At 36.7% G+C, this 17,963-nt stretch overlaps 1 protein-coding gene across 2 annotated transcripts in view; it reads right to left on the bottom strand.

The window, feature by feature from the left end:
• Cdc27 (cell division cycle protein 27) overlaps positions 1-17,963 on the bottom strand; it is a 27,610-nt gene extending 9,647 nt beyond the window's left edge. The window contains exons 1-14 of one of the 2 annotated variants that reach the window (XM_022082185.2): positions 17,742-17,963; positions 17,401-17,476; positions 14,096-14,243; positions 13,336-13,737; positions 9,572-9,763; positions 8,931-9,084; positions 7,354-7,536; positions 6,282-6,528; positions 4,671-4,851; positions 3,476-3,701; positions 2,790-2,917; positions 1,479-1,596; positions 632-835; positions 316-472 (exon numbers count right to left, since the gene is read on the bottom strand). In XM_022082185.2, the coding sequence (XP_021937877.1) occupies positions 316-472; positions 632-835; positions 1,479-1,596; positions 2,790-2,917; positions 3,476-3,701; positions 4,671-4,851; positions 6,282-6,528; positions 7,354-7,536; positions 8,931-9,084; positions 9,572-9,763; positions 13,336-13,737; positions 14,096-14,243; positions 17,401-17,476; positions 17,742-17,765 (2,440 nt within the window). In that variant the 5' untranslated portion in view covers positions 17,766-17,963. The remainder of the gene's footprint in view (positions 1-315; positions 473-631; positions 836-1,478; positions 1,597-2,789; positions 2,918-3,475; positions 3,702-4,670; positions 4,852-6,281; positions 6,529-7,353; positions 7,537-8,930; positions 9,085-9,571; positions 9,764-13,335; positions 13,738-14,095; positions 14,244-17,400; positions 17,477-17,741) is intronic. The other variant, XM_022082186.2, reaches the window with a different exon arrangement.

The following is a 17,963-nucleotide window of genomic DNA, read 5'->3' as shown; positions in this document are numbered from 1 at the left end:
GATATACAAAAATAAAGTTGGTTAGACCTGGAGAGACTTATGTCTGAATCTTCCATGCACACATTTTAGATTCAAAACACTATTTACTTATAAAATACTGAATGTCAAGAAAAATGGTTGGAGATCATGAATTGTGCTAGTTTCATACATACGTGTGTCAATTCAGACCTGCAACTTAGGCAACAAGTAAATTAATTTAATACATCAACATTTCAAGGTGTGATCAAAATATGATTTCCAGGTTCTGGGGGTAATGTAATGTAACAAATACAATTGTTCTAACCTTAAATAGGTCAAGGTGTTACTGTAACAAACCTGGATGAGTGGTTGATGTGTCCTCCTCAGCCTGACTGCGACTCATGGCAGGGTCTATGGCTTCTTTGATTTGGCTGTTGGCCCCTTTGGGGTCGAGATCGGTTGCCCAGCTGAAGTGCATTAAGGCCAAGTGTGTGTTGCCAAGTTTCTTGTGCACCTTCACAAATGGAAAAGTTTCACATACATCAGAACCATGCAGAAAGTGTTCACGATATGACAGTAACAACACTACAGCAAGCTTCCATAATTTGTCTAATGCAATGAATTTGTTTATTAGAGGAAATTATTACCTCAAAATGAATAACACTCTACTTACTTTTCCTGTTAAGTAATAAACTAAGGATTCTTTTGGAACAATTTCCTTCAGTTCTTCCAGTTCTTTAAGTGCCTCTGCATGTCTGCCTGCTGCAAAATATATAGATGCGCGATGGAACTTGCATAACGGATTCTTTGGGTCATTGGCAATAGCAATGTTCAGGGTCTGCAATGCCTTTTCTGTTTTCTGCAATGCATGCTGGACCTGGAGATGAAAAGAAGAATAACACAAACATCCAGACTTCTCTCCTTTCACTGACAAGGGCAGAGGCTATGAAATGAAACAGTAATGAACACTCCATGCAAGACCGTTAATGCATTCACAGCGATAGTAAAGAACTTCATAGGAATAAGATGGCCGTCTCCTGGGTTGTCACACTGTGTAGTCTGGTAGAAATTTACTGACGTTTCAGAGGTTTTCACTGCTTCCATCTTCGCCCTGATGATGGAGGCAACAAGGAAATCTGAAATGTCGGTAAACTTCTACCAGACTACTAGGCACAGCAATCCAGATGACAGCCATCTTCAGACTCACCGCGGTGAAAACCTCAAATCCTACAAGAACTTCATATATAACTCTGTGTCTCTGTTAAATATAGTCGAAGTTTTTGACAGGTGCACATAGCTGAGATTTATTATTGTAATGGTAAGCTAAAGATGGGAGATACAGTACAGACAGACAGAACAGTTTAGGTAACATGTAAGAAAAGATACTGACATCTCAAGCTGAGCACAAACACAACTGCAGTAACTGATCTCTTGGAATAAACAACAATGCTACAGGAGCAGTCAGATGAATCTGCAGTTAATTCTAGACGAGTTAAATTCTTAAGCAACTACAAACTTACCACTCCAATGTGACACAGCAGAACTGAGCTTTGAGTGTTGATAGAAAGAGCTCGCTTGAAGTGTATTTCAGCCAATAAATATCGTTCCTGCTTAGAATAAATAGTCCCAATACCATACCTAATAAAAAAGAGAGAAAAAAATTTCAACTCCTTCATAAAATTATCTTTAAAACATCTTACTAATAACATGTAAAATGAATCTGAATACAAAGTACAGTACCTAAGAATCTCAAGTAGTAGAGCAGAAATGACCACTGTGTTAAGAAGATAAGTGGCTTATAAACATTCAGTACTTTGAATAGGTTTTAAACAGGAAAGAAACAATCATACATTTATAATACACAATTGAATAATTCAGTCATGAATAACTGCAAATATACTGGATCACCAAATCCAGTATGTTGATAGAAACACACAAATGCCATCAAATGGTTGTCAAAAGTTGGTACATTATGTACAAATTGTTACAGGCTACAGAGATCTCATCAGAAAAATTAAAAAGTAACTGTGATATCCTAAATGAAATATGGTCTGCACCAGCCTGGGATATGCAGGATCTAGCTGTCACATGGTTAAACAATGCAATGGATTCAAATTTTATTTTTTATGGAAAATCCATTTTGTCAAAATAATGTACGGAACAAAAGAACAAACATTAAATAAAATATGGTCAAAACTATTCTGTATGATTATCACAAAACACCTGTAGTAGTACTTGGAAGATATTTTAATTGGACAAATACAGAGAAATATAAAACTGAAGATTTCAGTCTTCTGGGTTGTTGCGCTGTGTAGTCTGGTTGATGTTTACACTGATGTAAACATTGACCAGACTACACAGCGCAACAACCCAGAAGACAGAAATCTTCATACTCACTGCTGTGAAAACCTCAAATCTTACAAATATAAAACCATCCAACATACAAGCCCTACATCATGAAGGAGCATGGGCACCATGGAGGAAAATCTAGTGTTCTAGCCTTCCAAACTATATGGAGGCAACTAATCACCTTCACTCTCTGGTTGCTTTACCACCAGTACCCATTGACAGGTGTGAATGTGGTGGAAAAGAAAAATCCCTTTCATGAATCAAAACCCACTGATTGATTGAGCTATCCCAGATTATATAAGAAAAAAATTAAGGAAACGAACAACTCAAAAGCACAATATATAGAGACAAATGGGAGTGCTAATATAAATTAAAAAGGCACAAAGTGAATAGCGAACAAACACTCTCAAATTTTAAAATATTTCACCTTTATTACCATCCACAGAAATAATATACTTTCTACAGTATGTTCTACCACTCACCACGCATTGAAATGCCTTGAATCTATTCTCACTGCACTTCTAAAGCAGCTCATTGCTTTATCCAACTCTTCTGTAGTGACATACTCATGTCCCAAGAGTGTGTATGCATATGCAAATGTAGGATCCACCTGCAACAACATGCAGTAAAAACACAGAACAGGGCTGGCAGCATTTTATAATCTATGAGGCATTATAAATTACTGTCATGTTCTCATTCACATTATACAAGCATCTTCAATTATGACTGACTGAATAATGACGGTTTTGTATCCTGCTAGAAAAATTAAACCAAACCCACCAATGGGCACAATCCTGTCAGATTAATCCACCTCTTATCCTTATAATGTGTACCCCAAAATCCACCTTAATGTTAATTTCCTACTTCTTTCATAGTCTTCCAAGAGGTTTCCCCACCAAAGTTCTGTCTTCCTCATCCCAGAAAAAGGCCCAACCCATCACAGACTTATTAATTTTACTACTGAACAACATCACTAGGTGACTTGAATATATCACAACATTCCTCATTATGTAATATCAACTGTTAACTTCTTCAGTCAAGATATTTTCCTGAGCAGACTGTAATTTATGTACTTCCAACAAATTAAGAGATCATGTTTCAAACCCAAAATAAATGTTAAAATCATTTAATATATTCCGATCTTCAGTGTTTTCTTCTGTTTCTATACCTGTACAGCCCTCTGGAAGAACTTGATGGCACTATCATGCTCCTTCTGGAGACTGAAGCAATTTCCTGTAGCACACCAAGCAGCAGGGGACAGGCGATCATGTGCAAGTAGGTCTTGTGCCAGGGCAGACAATGCCACTTCTTTCTGCAGGTGCCACAATGCTGTGCTGTACAGCTCCATCAACTGGCACCTGTAAGGCTCTCGTTCCCGCACTTCACTAAAGTATCTATTTAGAAAACAACAATTAATTTTATTGAAACCTGGTGACAAGGTAAAAGTCCATTATTATGACAGCCACAGCATTCCTACACAAACTACAGTGGAAGTTCAGCGTACACTTTCCACATGCATACTTTCAATTATCTGCCCAGAAAACAATAATCTTACTGGAATTTTGTGACAAAATTCAGTCAAAGTGATTGGTTATAAGCTGTATAAGCAGGGTTCAATTCCCAGCAGGGGTAGGGATTTTTTCCAATCTGACATGTGGCTGCACCTAATCACCTACCCAACAAGTATTGGTGGCCATTTTCATGGGAGCTAAGCATCTGGAGCACCTCTGTCCAATTATAATATAGTGACCTATGTAGATGTACCCTGATTTGGAGAACTCAATCTCTAAAGAGATTCTTTGTAACACTTAGCCCTCATTCATAATGATGTTCATTTCTTGTAGATAAAAATTAACTGTTGAAAAAGCCAATTAACAGTAGAAGTAAGCATATTACACTGTGGATAGTTTTGAATTACTTTTTTCCTTTCAGTTTGTTAGATATATGAAAAAAATTTAAATTAAATTTATAGATCTTAATAAGATATATATTTTATACTTACCATTTCTTTTGTATAAAAATATATTCTTATAAAAATGGATAAAGAATAATTTGAACATCATGTAAAGTTCAGGTTAGTGGATCAACAAAATCACCAGTCTGATAGAAGTTTACGGCACTACAACCCATAATACAGCCATTTCTGTACTCAGTCATCAGAACCTCAAATCCCATCAATATACAATTTCAAGGTAGTCAGTCAGTCAAGTGACGGGAAATAACATGGATGGAGAGCCACAGCAAGCACATTATGTCAATATTGTGTTGATATGCACCAAAGACTGATAAAAAAGGCATATCATATTTAAGTTAGTCTGTCATACCAGACATGACATCAAGCTGGTGAAGATCTCCATATTTACCTGACAGCCTGTTGGTACTCTGTTAGCTCATAATGAGCTTTGCCAAGCAGGGACAGGACCCAGCCTGTGTTGTAATGATGTGGTGGAAGATTGTTCAAGCAGTCTATAGCTTTTCGGCAATTGAACTGTGACAAGTGGAGGTAGGCTGTGCCCAGTTCTCGAAGTAAAGCCATCAACCCTTCTGCAAATGAATTGACAGCTCTTAGAAAAATGTAGGTAATAATAAGTGACATCTGGCCAGAGTATTTATTGCAACTGTACAAATTAAAGATGACTGGCCTTTACATTTTAGGGACTGTTACTTGTTCAGATAAAATTCTTTGGCATAATTTACCAGCCAAGCATGACTCTTTGCTAAGCCACTTTAGTTCTGTAATATAAACTGTTCTTATGTTACCTCTGATAAGTTAAGGGTACTACTGGCTTCTCAAGAACACTCCAGTTAAGTATGTTATCCCTCAACTGCCACATACTGGTTCTACAAATCCTGTACTTCCTGGATTCCATGCAATTATAAGTCTCTTCAGGGTACCTGATAATTATCAATTTATCCCTTTAAATATTATGAAGGAGCAAAGGATGGAAGAGTTGTGTAAGGGTACACTATGCCACGACACTGATGTTTCTTGGCTGTCAGTCAAACTGATGTAGATTGGACTGATCATAACAGAAGGCAATAATGGTCTTATGCATTTTTAAAGATTTCGTATTTAAATGTCTACAGACAAAACATTATGTTGGGGTCTAACTGCTCACAGTATAATTATTATGGACATATGAATTCACATAAGATGGAGGTTACATCACTACAAAACTTCCTCAAAAGCTGAGTCATGACTCAAAAATACAGAACTGGATCTATTATACGTCAAGTACTGTTGCAACAGTCTATGGATATGCAAGTTTTAAGAAATACTACAGCTGCCAAATGTTTGTTTTCCCAGAAATGTTGAATCACATCTTAATGCATTTTCCCAGATCTGGGAATATAAAATAATCCCTTAAACATTCTGACAACTCAAAGTAAAAGCACATAGGCCTAGTATATCTTATTATTTTAAAGACAACAAGGGACATTTAATTTTATTATTTTCAAGACAGAAATGTTAAGTAACAGTGCTGTTTCAGCCACAGGTTAGACTGCTAAATGATATGGGAAGGTGATCATGAATGGAGACTATATAAGACTTTCAAAGGAGGTAATGTGGCCTATTTCAATGTTCTATTTTCCTGGAGAGACAGCGAGATCTTAAATTAACCCTTCGTCATTTATGGTGCCAGTATTATGAAGAAAATACAATATGGCATCAAAATAAAAAAACTCTCACAAATACTGTTTAACATGATATAAATAAAAGAGTTTATTTTTTAAAAAATCAGTACTGGGTATTTGCTTCTGAGCCTCCTTCCTTTTCTTTATGACAAGGTCATGCCAGGGTCTGAATAATAGTATGTCTGTAGCAACACAGGACTTAAAATGTAGAAAGTGTATGGTGGTGGAATGTGCTTAATTCTGCTACATGCTGAGTTGAATGTTGATAAAATAGAGCATTCCAATCTGGCACATCAAATAAAAATGGAATATTGTATAACTGTATATTGGTTACTTACCTGAAGACTGTTTCTGCATCTGTAGTGCTTGTTGAATTGCACTGTGCACTGAGCCACCATTATTACTAATGATCTTTAAGTCTGATGAAGTTATTGTCTCAGTCTTCTCTTTTTCACTCCGATTTCTCTCATTCAGTTCGTTGAAGTTTGTTTTATTTCGATTTGTCTTAGAGATACGAGACTTTGTTTTGCCGGAAGGAGATTTTGGTGCTGCAAATTTATTCCTATTTGGACTTTTGTTATTTTCCTGTGATAAATAAAACATGTCTACAGATATCATATGACAATGAAACAAGCATAAAAACTGATGAAAGAAAATTTGTGTCATGTGAAATGTTTTTCATGAGACGGACAGCAGTCATTCCCTTTATAATCACAACATAAATGAAAAAGAAGGAATTATAATCCCAGCAACAGGAGCTTGGATACAACAGTACAGACAAAACTGGAAAGAACAAGCTGATAGAATTTCCCCAGAAATTGTGAGGAAGAAGAAGAAGAAAAACAACACAACATTCCAAAGTTTTATTTTATAATACCTCAGTTTAATGATGGGGATAACAATGATATTTTCATAGAAGAAATATATCTCAGTCAGTACATGTCTAGTCTAGAGGCAATGCTCCTACATTTAGAACCTCTGGATACATCACATAACCAAGTTACAAATTTAATCAATAACAAATTTTGCATATAGCTATAGAACACAGTGAAAAGAACATGCCAAAAAACAATAAAACATACATGTCCACAGGAAAGACCCATATGAAGATGAACATACTTGTTCACTGATGTATGTAATAAGCTAACTGACTGAAATACAGATTTTCTGTTATTCAGGGATGCTGCTTTAAGTGCAGCGATTATATAGTGTCAAATAAGATAAAAAGGTAAAGCTTTAGAAAAATGCATTTACCTATAAATAGGAATGTTAGGGAGGATAGGAAAAAACAGTGGTCTAAAATGGATCACAACCCAGCTGAAATTCAAACTAGACACCCTGCAAATATAAATGTAGAGAGTTACCATTACACCAACCTGCTCAGTGCCAAATAAATGATGAAAGACTTACCTTAACGGAATAGCTGTTGCTAAATAGTCGGGAGCTCCTTCGAACTGAGCCAGGCTGAAGAGGAGCCTGTGGTGTGGTAGGGCTTGACGTTGGTACGATATTTGATGTGTTGCTAGTGTTGCCAGACTGGCTGAATACTGGTTTACTTTGTTGTAGAGGTGTTTCCTTACGACTAATTAATTGCTACAGATAAAACAATTCAGCATTATTATTTAAATATGAGCATAACAATATATAACAAACATATGGGAAATGCATAACATATACATAATTTGTAAAAATCTGCATTCCTGATAATATTCCGGGATCCAAACAGTTCCCATCACTCCATATATCTCTTTAATAATCAGAAAAAGAATTCATGAAATACATACATTTTTCTCCACAGAATTTCTCCCTTGCACGTCTCTTGTCTTTCCAAACTATTGACCTTGCTCACACCTATGCTGCTAACTTCGAAGCAGTGTTTAATAATTTTTGTTCTAAAATAATAGAAGCCAGAGTAACATTTTCTCTTTTAAATACACAGAGCACCAGTAATATAATTTTTGCAACCAAATTATTGTTACTTGCACACATTAGACCTGCTGTTAACCGATTATTTTTCTAGTGTAAAATTTAAAAGACAAACAATGAAACCTATATGCTTCTGGCTTGTACCACAATGTATAACTTCATTTTACAAAACATAGTTAATGCAGTAAATACTTCAAACTACAGAGGAACCGTAATTTAGGGTTTTCCTGCATTTATGGTTCACTTTTTCTGGTTCCATTCATATTTCCAATAAATGTACTGTTTTCACCAATTTAATGATATATCTCCCCATTCTATCACTTTCAAAGTTGTTGAACTATGTGTACTACTGGCTACCCCTGTTCAGTAAAGCAAACAGTAAGCTGCTAGAAAATCTGCCTTAAGCTGGTCATACGCACTTGCTCCTGCTCATCATTGTGCCTGCATGCTCTCAAGCCTGAAGGCAGGGCAGATTGTTTGTGGGGAGAAATCACACACATAAGTGTGGTGCATCATCAATTTGCTTGGCTTGAAGGAACTCAAAGGCAAGACCATGTTCAAGTTTAGGATTTGTCATCACATTGTCTGAATCTTTTGTGTCCCCCCACATAAAATGTCTTTTTATCTTTGGACTACAGGCAAAATGATGAACAACAAGGAGTGTGTGTGCTAGTCTTTACAAACTGGCACCACATAAGTATGTGCTGATGGGTCATAATGAACATGTTATAAAGCCCCAATTATACAGAGCTACAACAGTCAACAGTTATTGGGCCTAATTATATACTTTAAAGTGATAAAGAACTGATTTTCTACATGTTAAACTTAATATTTTTGACACTGTGTGCTGCTAAAATGACTTTGAAATTGCAATAATTAATCATTTTATATTTAATTTTTACACAAAGCCCCATTTAAGATTTTCCTCAATAGCCAGTACAAGAAGGATGTCTCCAGGCGACCGTTAACTATGGTTCCACCATACAAAGTTATACTGAAATATAATGGATAAGTCTTTGGTAAATGGAAGCTTGCTACGGGGACGGTTCTGTCACACGTACCCCTACATGAGCGCGTAGACTGCTCACCCGCTTAGCGAGACTCTTCTGGTCATTGGCCTCTGTCAGTGTCGTTGATGGCACAAGTGTAGGTGATAGGTAAGCCATCTGAAGAGAGTCACAAAAACTTGGACTATCCAGTGGCAGAACTCCAAAACTAGGTAACATAAAAAAAAATACTGACAAATAAATAAGTTGAATTAATAATGAAATACGACAAAGAGATAAAATGTAAGATAAAAATCAGTACTAAACTGGAATAAAACTAGAGTGAAAGATGTATTCTGCTGGCCTATATACATTATCCAGAAGCATTCTGTGCATACCAAATTAGCCTTAAAGTTTATTTATTATTCTTTGAAATCTATTCAGACTACAGACCCCAAACTATTTAGTGTCACAAGTGATTTGTTCTTGTATTTTATTAAATATTCACTATGTATGCTTAAAACAAAAGTTGTCAATATTAACAAGCTATATATTTGCCATGTTATTTTTCTGTATAATGTATCATTCTTGAGCAAACTGATAACATTTGATTTGAACATTGTGCAAAGCAGGAGTTACATGAGCCCTATATTAACCACAATTAAAGTCCCTGAGGGCTTCTAGTGCACAGAGGACTTTAATCTCATTATCCATACCTTGGTGTCAAAGGACTAATACCACCAGAAAATATGCTACGGAAACGAAGAGGTTTTCCCCTTGGAGAAGGCAGGGGAGCGATGCTGGAATGACCAGCATTCAAGGGATTGGCTAAAGGACTCTCTTCTGGAGTGAACACCCGAACACTTGATGGTGCTGTGTTAAAGCAGTTGAGAAGCTGGACTGGTGTGCTGTCAAGAAAACACATAATTGTATAAATTCAGAGGAGATGCTGATTGGTGATGATGGTATGCTAACATTGCAAAACAAATGCTCAGACATAATGAATTGTGAAATGTTAAGACGTCTGCTCAAAAAAATTATTTCAGCTAATCAAGGAAATCTCAGGAATTGGACAGATTCTTTGAAATGGCAAAAGGCAACATCTGAAGGGCATTGTGTTAAGTGGACAACAAAAGCAAAAGAAAACCAGAATTACAGCAACTAAAATGAACGAACAATAAACCCTTGTCCAACATGGAGGATACATCCCTTGAAAGCAGCGCATTTAGTGTATCCATGACAGACAAACTCAATACTGTATGGGATTAATGGGGATATGGAAACGCAGCCATGTAAAGTCAAATTCAATAAACAATAAAATTAAAAATATACTGTAATGACATTTATTTATGAACAAACTGAGTGATATAATAAAGTATCATTGGAAAGGCATTAAAGTAACATCAGCAAAAAGATAGACTTTATAATAAAACATCAACAGAACGTTAGGTATTAAAATAAAATGTTAACATACAATTATGACTCAAACTTCATCATATCAGATGCAAATGCTGATAGTTTGGGATCAACACAAGAAGAAATGGGTGATTTAGCTCTTCAGAGCAGTGCTATACTTTTTATGCTACTACAGCATGTTTGGCAGACAATGTACAATAACAATTTTCATGTTTGGAAAATAATTGTTTACATTTTTTTTCACACATACAATAGAATCTGTGCTGGGCAAATATGTGCTGGAGAAGGGTTTTCTGTAATGAGAAGCGCAGTAACAACACTTCAACTGACTATAAAAAATGAATAAATATTAAAAGAACTAAGGATAAAAACTACACTGGACAATTTTTTAAATATAAAAGCAATTGGATTCTGTATTTTGACATAATGCAAAGAGACAAATATCCAAAACTTAAAAACTACAAATCACATGGGTTGAAAAATGACAGGCAACCTATATATATATAAAGACACATTTGGACAAGTGACTCCAGGACAGGTCAACCAATGGCCTAATTACATGGCTGCTAGATGATGACGAAAATTGGTACTTGGAATATCGTGAGTTTATATAAGATATACACTTGGGGAATACAACCAGAAAAATGAGGACCAAAGGACATTACATTGCCTGACAGGGATAGGTGTCAAAAGGAATCTATGTATTTTAATATGGAAAGGGAATCAAAGAAAACAGTTTTGAAAATGGTTTTTAGCAAGAAGTGCCCTGAAACTGCTATTAAGAAAACAGAATTGGTAAATGACAGGAAGTTACACTTAATCCTTTAGGATGGGTGATATGATTTTACCACTATAAATGTGGATGTCCCAACAAAAGCTAAACATGATGATGATGATAATGTAACTAAGATGATGTTGTAACTAACTAATTATATGGAACAGAGTAATAGTTCAACAGACAACAGTTCCTCATTAGTCAAGAAATTCCTTGCCTTTTATGTAACCTGAAGGTTCATTAACGTGTTGAAGAGAAATCACCACTGGACCTAATCCTGGGCCAGGTTGAGTTCACATCCAGACACCCTATTTCAATTGTATTATCCATCCTCTCATCAACAACTGATTCTTCCCAATGGTCTCTTATAATATAACAAATGTATGAGCTTCCTCATTATGTAGCACAACTTGATTTTTCACGAAAAACATGCGTTTTGCAGAAAGCCACTGCCACTCTAAAAGTCTAACAGTGCCCAAAATAATAATAATCCATGGCATAACAGCCCTCTGAGAGCCAGAGCCGACTAGCTAGCCTCACGTTCACATGCCTAAGCAGAGGTGAACGATCATCCAACCAGATATAGGGTGACTTGTGGTCAGCACAACGAACCCCCAGCCATGGCTTGTTTACATGACCGGATTACGCTACCCATTGTAGCTCCCCGTCCCAGGCTGTAGCCGCGCGGTCTGAGGCATCATGCTTCAGACCGGCGATACGGAATGCGCGCTGGTTCGAGTCTCGAGGGAGAAGAAATTTTCTCATGAGATTTCGACCAGTGTATGGGACCGGTGCCAATCCAGCATCGCGAGGAAATTGGGGAGCTACAATGGGTAGCGTAATCCGGTCAGGAAAGCTAGCAATGGCTGGGGGTTTGTCATGCTGACCACACGTCACCCTATATCTGGCTGGATGATCGTTCACCTCTGCTTAGGCATGTGAATGTGAGGCCAGCAGTCAAGCTAGTCGGCTTTGGCTCTCTGGGGCTGTTACACCACGGATTTATTTTTATTATTTTATTTATTGTAGCTCCCCAATTTCCTCACGATGCTGGGTTGGCACCGGTCCCATACACCGGTCAAAAATCTCATGAGAAATTTCTTTCCCCGAGACTCGAACCAGCATGCATACTGTATCATCGGTCTGTAGCATCATGCCTCAGACCGCACGGCTATGGTGCGGGACAGTGCCCAAAATACTGTCACGAAATCACATAAAAATTAAATTTCCTTAAGCATTATATTTTGCTCAGATAAAGTATGGTCAGACTTACAAAACATTTATTATAGGACATGTTAAGAGACGAAAGATAGTAGGAATCATAAATGCCATTTCTTGACCAACTGTCACATCATTTAGGCTTTTGGATCAGACCGAAGTCAGAAGTTAGGGACAGGACAATTTTGATTTTGGAAGTTTTAATGCATCCTTGGCAGCCATAATGTCATCTTGCACATTAGTTTTCCTTCATTTTTATTGTAGTAAATGAGGAACCACTTCCATCAGTGAATGGTGAGAGATGCATTAAGCCTATATTTAAAGTGAACAGAATGTACAGCACTGAGGTGTCAACATTTCTGCACTCTAATCCTAAATCAATCATTTTGAATCTTTTCACTATGTTACTTCACCTTATTCAGAATCACAATGAATTTGCTTCAATAATTCAAGATGGTGCACAATCTGAATGTAAATCTATTTCTGCTTTTGAAACAGAGCCTGAATTATTTAAAAGCTCAGTAATAATGCTCCTTTCAAGAATTCTGGACTGCTTATGTCATGCCTGTAAGTTAATCTGCTGGGTCCCAGTCTGTCCACTATGATACAAGAACAAATTAATAATTTTGGTTACCTTCTCATCATGCCATAACAATTTCCTAGTGTTTTATTGCTATGTCTTCACACTGGGTACTCTAAAAACATAAAGTCACAGAACAAAGAAGTAAGCTCATGAAGATAATATTGGTTATTTTAATTTTACAGTTGTATAAAAGAAATAGTGGCGATGAACAAGTGCAATTATGTAACATTTGTAGGATGTAAAGTGGAGTAGAAATCTCCTACACAATGTACTTAAAGTTGTGTGTCTGTTAGTGTGATAATTTTTGTGTTAATTCTGAAATCCTTAACAGTGTTACCCAATACATACCAATTCAACATAACATCAACAGGACAGGCATTTATGATAATGAATGTGTAAGGTTTAGGCCTATAGGCATGTTTATAAGCATCACTCCCCTCAGTAACCTGAAATTTTACAGTAATAAACACAAAATACTGGGACTATACCTGCTAATAGTGTTTAAAACTGTTGCTTCATTGTTGGTTGCACTGCTGTTAGTGATGTTATTGCAGCTATTGTGTTCAAAATTATTCACAAAATTCACCATTGGATTATTCCCATGACACATTGTGAAGTTCTCTAAGTGTGACACTTGGAATGTCCGAAAAGGATCCGGTTTCTCGCCACGGTTACACAGTTCCTCAAACGAATTCCACAGGAAAGGATTTAACTTCAGAGCTTTCACACATGCTTCTGCTGCCTTGCTGCATCTCTCACTTTGCGAGCAGATGCGAGCGAGGATCTGTAGTGCAAAGCAGGCCTGATCACCAAACTCAGACACCAACTCATCAAAGCTTCGTGATCGAGCTGTGTCACCACCTGTAAGAACTGATTCTGCTTCACTGAACCTATGAACAAAAATAATACAATTTGTGGGAGAAGGATACACTGTGCAACTTCCACAGTTCAATACAAATGGTGAAACTGTCCAAGTGCTTAATTAATAAAATAACAGAAGAGAATAAAATAAAATTTATTATATTCCACAGATCCTTCATCATCATTATCTTTGAGCCTGGAAGATAGTTACAGACTCTTAACATGTACTACTGCACTGGTACAAGGGGAAATTTCTTTCATTATACTAAATGGTTTGAGATTACTCAGCACACATTTCAGAAGTCTGAATTGTATGTGTTATGAGCAGAACTTGATTATATTCGTCTGAAATTTCATAAATCAAGAAGAGTTTAAAGCTGTACTTACTTATGCAGGTCCAGACAGCACTTGGCCAAGAGGTATTTGCACTGTGCTGAACTGGTTGCCTTGTTACGCAGAATAGAATATGCCTGCCCTGGCTTTCCCGATCGATAGTAGCAGGTGGCAAGCAAGAACAATGCATCATCTGAGTCCACTAGAGATTGCAAACACAGAAATATAGGGTTATGAGGTAATGTAATTACATTCTGATCAGTCTCCCAAGTTACAAGTTAACTTCCCTGACAAGCCAGTGTCTGTCTGAAACCCACTTATAGTTCAAAATGATGTACACAACACAGTGATGATTTGTAAACTAGTTTAACCTCTTGATGCTGAAGTTCGTCTAAATAATATTTAAACATTCAGTTTCAACTGCAAATAAAATAAAACAATGGGCTTTCGAGGGTTAAATCAACAAGACATTCAATGTAGCATGGATGAAACAAGAAATGCATACAGGATTTCAGATGAAAACTTTCAATAGACCTAAACTCAAACTGAAAAATTATATTAAAATTTGTCTTTAAAAAGTTGGATTTGAAGAAATAAAGCAGACTGAAATGGTTCAAGATCATGTCAAATGGCAGGCTTTGGTACTGACATATTCTCTTATAGTTCTATTGAGAGAAACTTGCTTTGTTGGTACATGAAAGCAAAAAGGGAATAGATCACTTCAGACAATTAAGTGTAGGTAAAAAGATAATAGCAGAAATAATATTAGACATGTCCTCTGTGGACTAGTGGCTAACATGCTGGCCACTGAACCCAAGGTTTGCAGGTTCAAACCCGACCGAGGTCGATGGATTTTTAAGGGTGATAAAAACCGTAGCACAACTTCCCTCAGAGGGGAAGTAAAGCTGGCGGTCCCATGTCGTAGATTTATGGCATGTAAAAGAACCTTAAAAGCATGAACGAGATGTTTCGTAAGCAAAATTCAGCGGCCATTTCTCACCCAAGTCTCCTGATTCACTGTTAGGTGGCTCTGGCAGCAAAATCAGGATCGAGTACAAATTGTGCACAGTCAGTGGGCTGGTCACTCACTACTTACAAATGAACACTTCAAAAACTAGGAAAGCTCCGAACAGGAGGCGGCGAAGACCAACAAATGGGTTGTACAGCCAAGAAACAACAACAACAATATTAAAGACAAATTATGAATATGTGAATTTAAATGCAGTAGTTCAGGATATGGTCCAGTTGTCAGAGTTTTTAATCACACTGATGACCCACAGTTTAACAACAACAGAAAATTTCTCAGTCAGCTACATAAACTATACACTGCTCAAGAAGTCTGTGTACCATGGAATCAACTGCATGTTTTGTCTGTGTTCCATTCCAGTGTTTGTTGAGTTGAACTAACAGCTTGCATTACACTGGCAGACAACTTGGTACAGGTTGTTTCCCCATTCCAACACTCTCCCATTACATTGAAATGTCAGACCAAATGTATATTTAGAAATTAGTACAGTACTGTAATACACTGCCTATTATCAGAGTGGAAGAAAAGAAGTGCAATAAGAACATTCAACACAACAGAGTACACACACTACAGAGAGCTCAGGCATAGAAATTTCCAATAAAACCACTACGCACTCAAGAAGTCCCCAACATTTTGTTATAGATTATCAATGGTCAAAACAAATAAGCATGTTGCATGGTGACATTACATAATAGAGCACATGATTTACTGAAAAAGTGTGTTCCAATTAGTGTCTCTTAGGATATGACCAGCAGAAGGAAAATAACCAAACTGAATATAATGTCGTACATAATGTCGTAATGTCGTATATAATGAATATAATAACGTACAATTGAAACATCTTTCATTTAATGCTTTGCATCTTGTTTCATTTTGCTACAGGTCATATGGTGAAAATGGCAATGATGTTATGAATACAATAATTCCCACAACCAAAACATATCCTAGTAATTACTTTATATGGCTTTGAGACACCTGGGGGGGGGGGGGGGGGGGGGGAAAGAGACAAACACATGGCATAAGAATATTGTTTGTGTCATTAAAAACATGCAGCATCATTCTCACAGGGATGAAACAGAGCAACAATATTCAAGAATCAAGGTTCTAGAAACACATCAAGTCCTGTAAAATATATGTGAGACCGTTCTAACCAACATAAAAGCATAAACTCCAAACACTAAAGCATTCAACAAGTGAAGTACCTGCATCTGAAACATTATTCTAAAATTTAGGATTTGAGGTTTTCATGGCAGGGAGTATGAAGATGGCTGTCTTCTGGGTTGTAGTGTCATGTAGTCTGGTAAAAGTTTACCAACATTTCAGAGGCCTTTGCTGCCACCATCATCAGGGTAATCAATACTCATCACCCTAATGATGGAGGTGGCAAGGTCCTCTAAACGTCAGTAAACTTCTACCACACTGCAAGTCACTACAATCCAGAAGACAGCCATCTTGATTCTGAAACTATTTACCTGCTAAGGTGCAAAAGTATCAACTGGCTTGGGAGAAGATAAACCTTCAGATTCAAGAACTGGAACTTTCTTGAACAGTTCAATTATTATTTGATGTTTGAGGAAAACCATGTGTCACGGAGTCAGTTTGTTGGTTTACAGATTCATTAGCCCAAGTTCATTTATATAACATACCCCTTACTGATGTTAAGTTCAAGTTTAATTCTTACACAACGTTCCAAGGAAGGAAAGAATACCCAAAAATACTTCAAGAGTTAGCTAACTTTGCCAAAAACATATTTCACATAGAATAAAATGCTCTTGTTACATTCTATATCTATGGCATGTAGAACTGCTGCATTGGATGATGATCCTCGCTTTCACTACCATCCCAATCTAAACTAAGCCCAACATAATCTAATCTACCATACATTATGCTGGTATGTGAATGCTCTAGAAAACTACAATATGGTAACCAGATATTGTGCACAACATATTTAAAAGCAGTTACAGTGATTATCACATAACATCTGTAGTTGTACAAGTGAAGCTAATACAAATATTTTTCTTACATTTTCTCAACAAATCTCAATTTGTCACAAATCTGGTTCAGTCAGATTAGTTTATTTAGCATATGTTGTGGTTGTATTTGGTCTACTAAATACAAATAAAGCATCACTTTCTCAAGAATTTGGCACAAATGTGAACACAGCCAGTCACCTTAATGTAAAGTTGTTTACAAAAAAGTATAGATAAAAATACTAACCCAAAAGGGATGAGGTAAGGCTAGCAGCCACTAATATGACATGTTAAAACTGAACAAAGAAGATACTACTACTAGTAACAATAATAATAACAAGCATCAACATCTCACAACTTACCCTCGGCGTACAGGCGTTCAGCAAGAAATATTGCGTCAGGATAAGCATAATGATTCAGGCAATGCCATATAGCTGCCTGTAATTCAAAACAAGAGTTAAAACACTTAGCCTACTCTTTACAAAGTCAGTTCCATGTCACCTGAATGTCCCGTATGTGCGCAGGGAATTCTCCACTGGATTATATGCACAATAATTCATAAAACTGCTGGCAAAATTTACTCATGTTGTTCATATTTTCACAAACACACTGTACTTTATGAACGACATTTGTTTGTCAATTTTAAGGATCCGCCTATGGCCCTTTAACTACTTACTGATTCAAAAAAATTGCTCTAGCTTACCTGAACGGGTTCCTGGATTATCATTTTATAATAGTATATAATGTAACAAACCACAAATCACTTCTGTTTTGTAAAATAATGGAAAACTGAAGGCAAAATTTTCATAAGTTAACTAATAAAATCTTCTTCCAACGGCCACCATCTTCAAATTTACTATAGATGGCACTGTTTGCACATGTATATTGTACCACCTACTGGCATACGCCAGCAAACAACAGCATA

The sequence above is a fragment of the Zootermopsis nevadensis genome, unplaced genomic scaffold, assembly GCF_977971745.1.
Source record: "Zootermopsis nevadensis isolate Lab colony 2312 unplaced genomic scaffold, Znev_1.0 Znev_ptg000028l, whole genome shotgun sequence".
NCBI classification, from domain to species: Eukaryota; Metazoa; Arthropoda; class Insecta; order Blattodea; family Termopsidae; genus Zootermopsis; species Zootermopsis nevadensis.
This window is presented reverse-complemented; position numbering and strand designations above follow the sequence as displayed.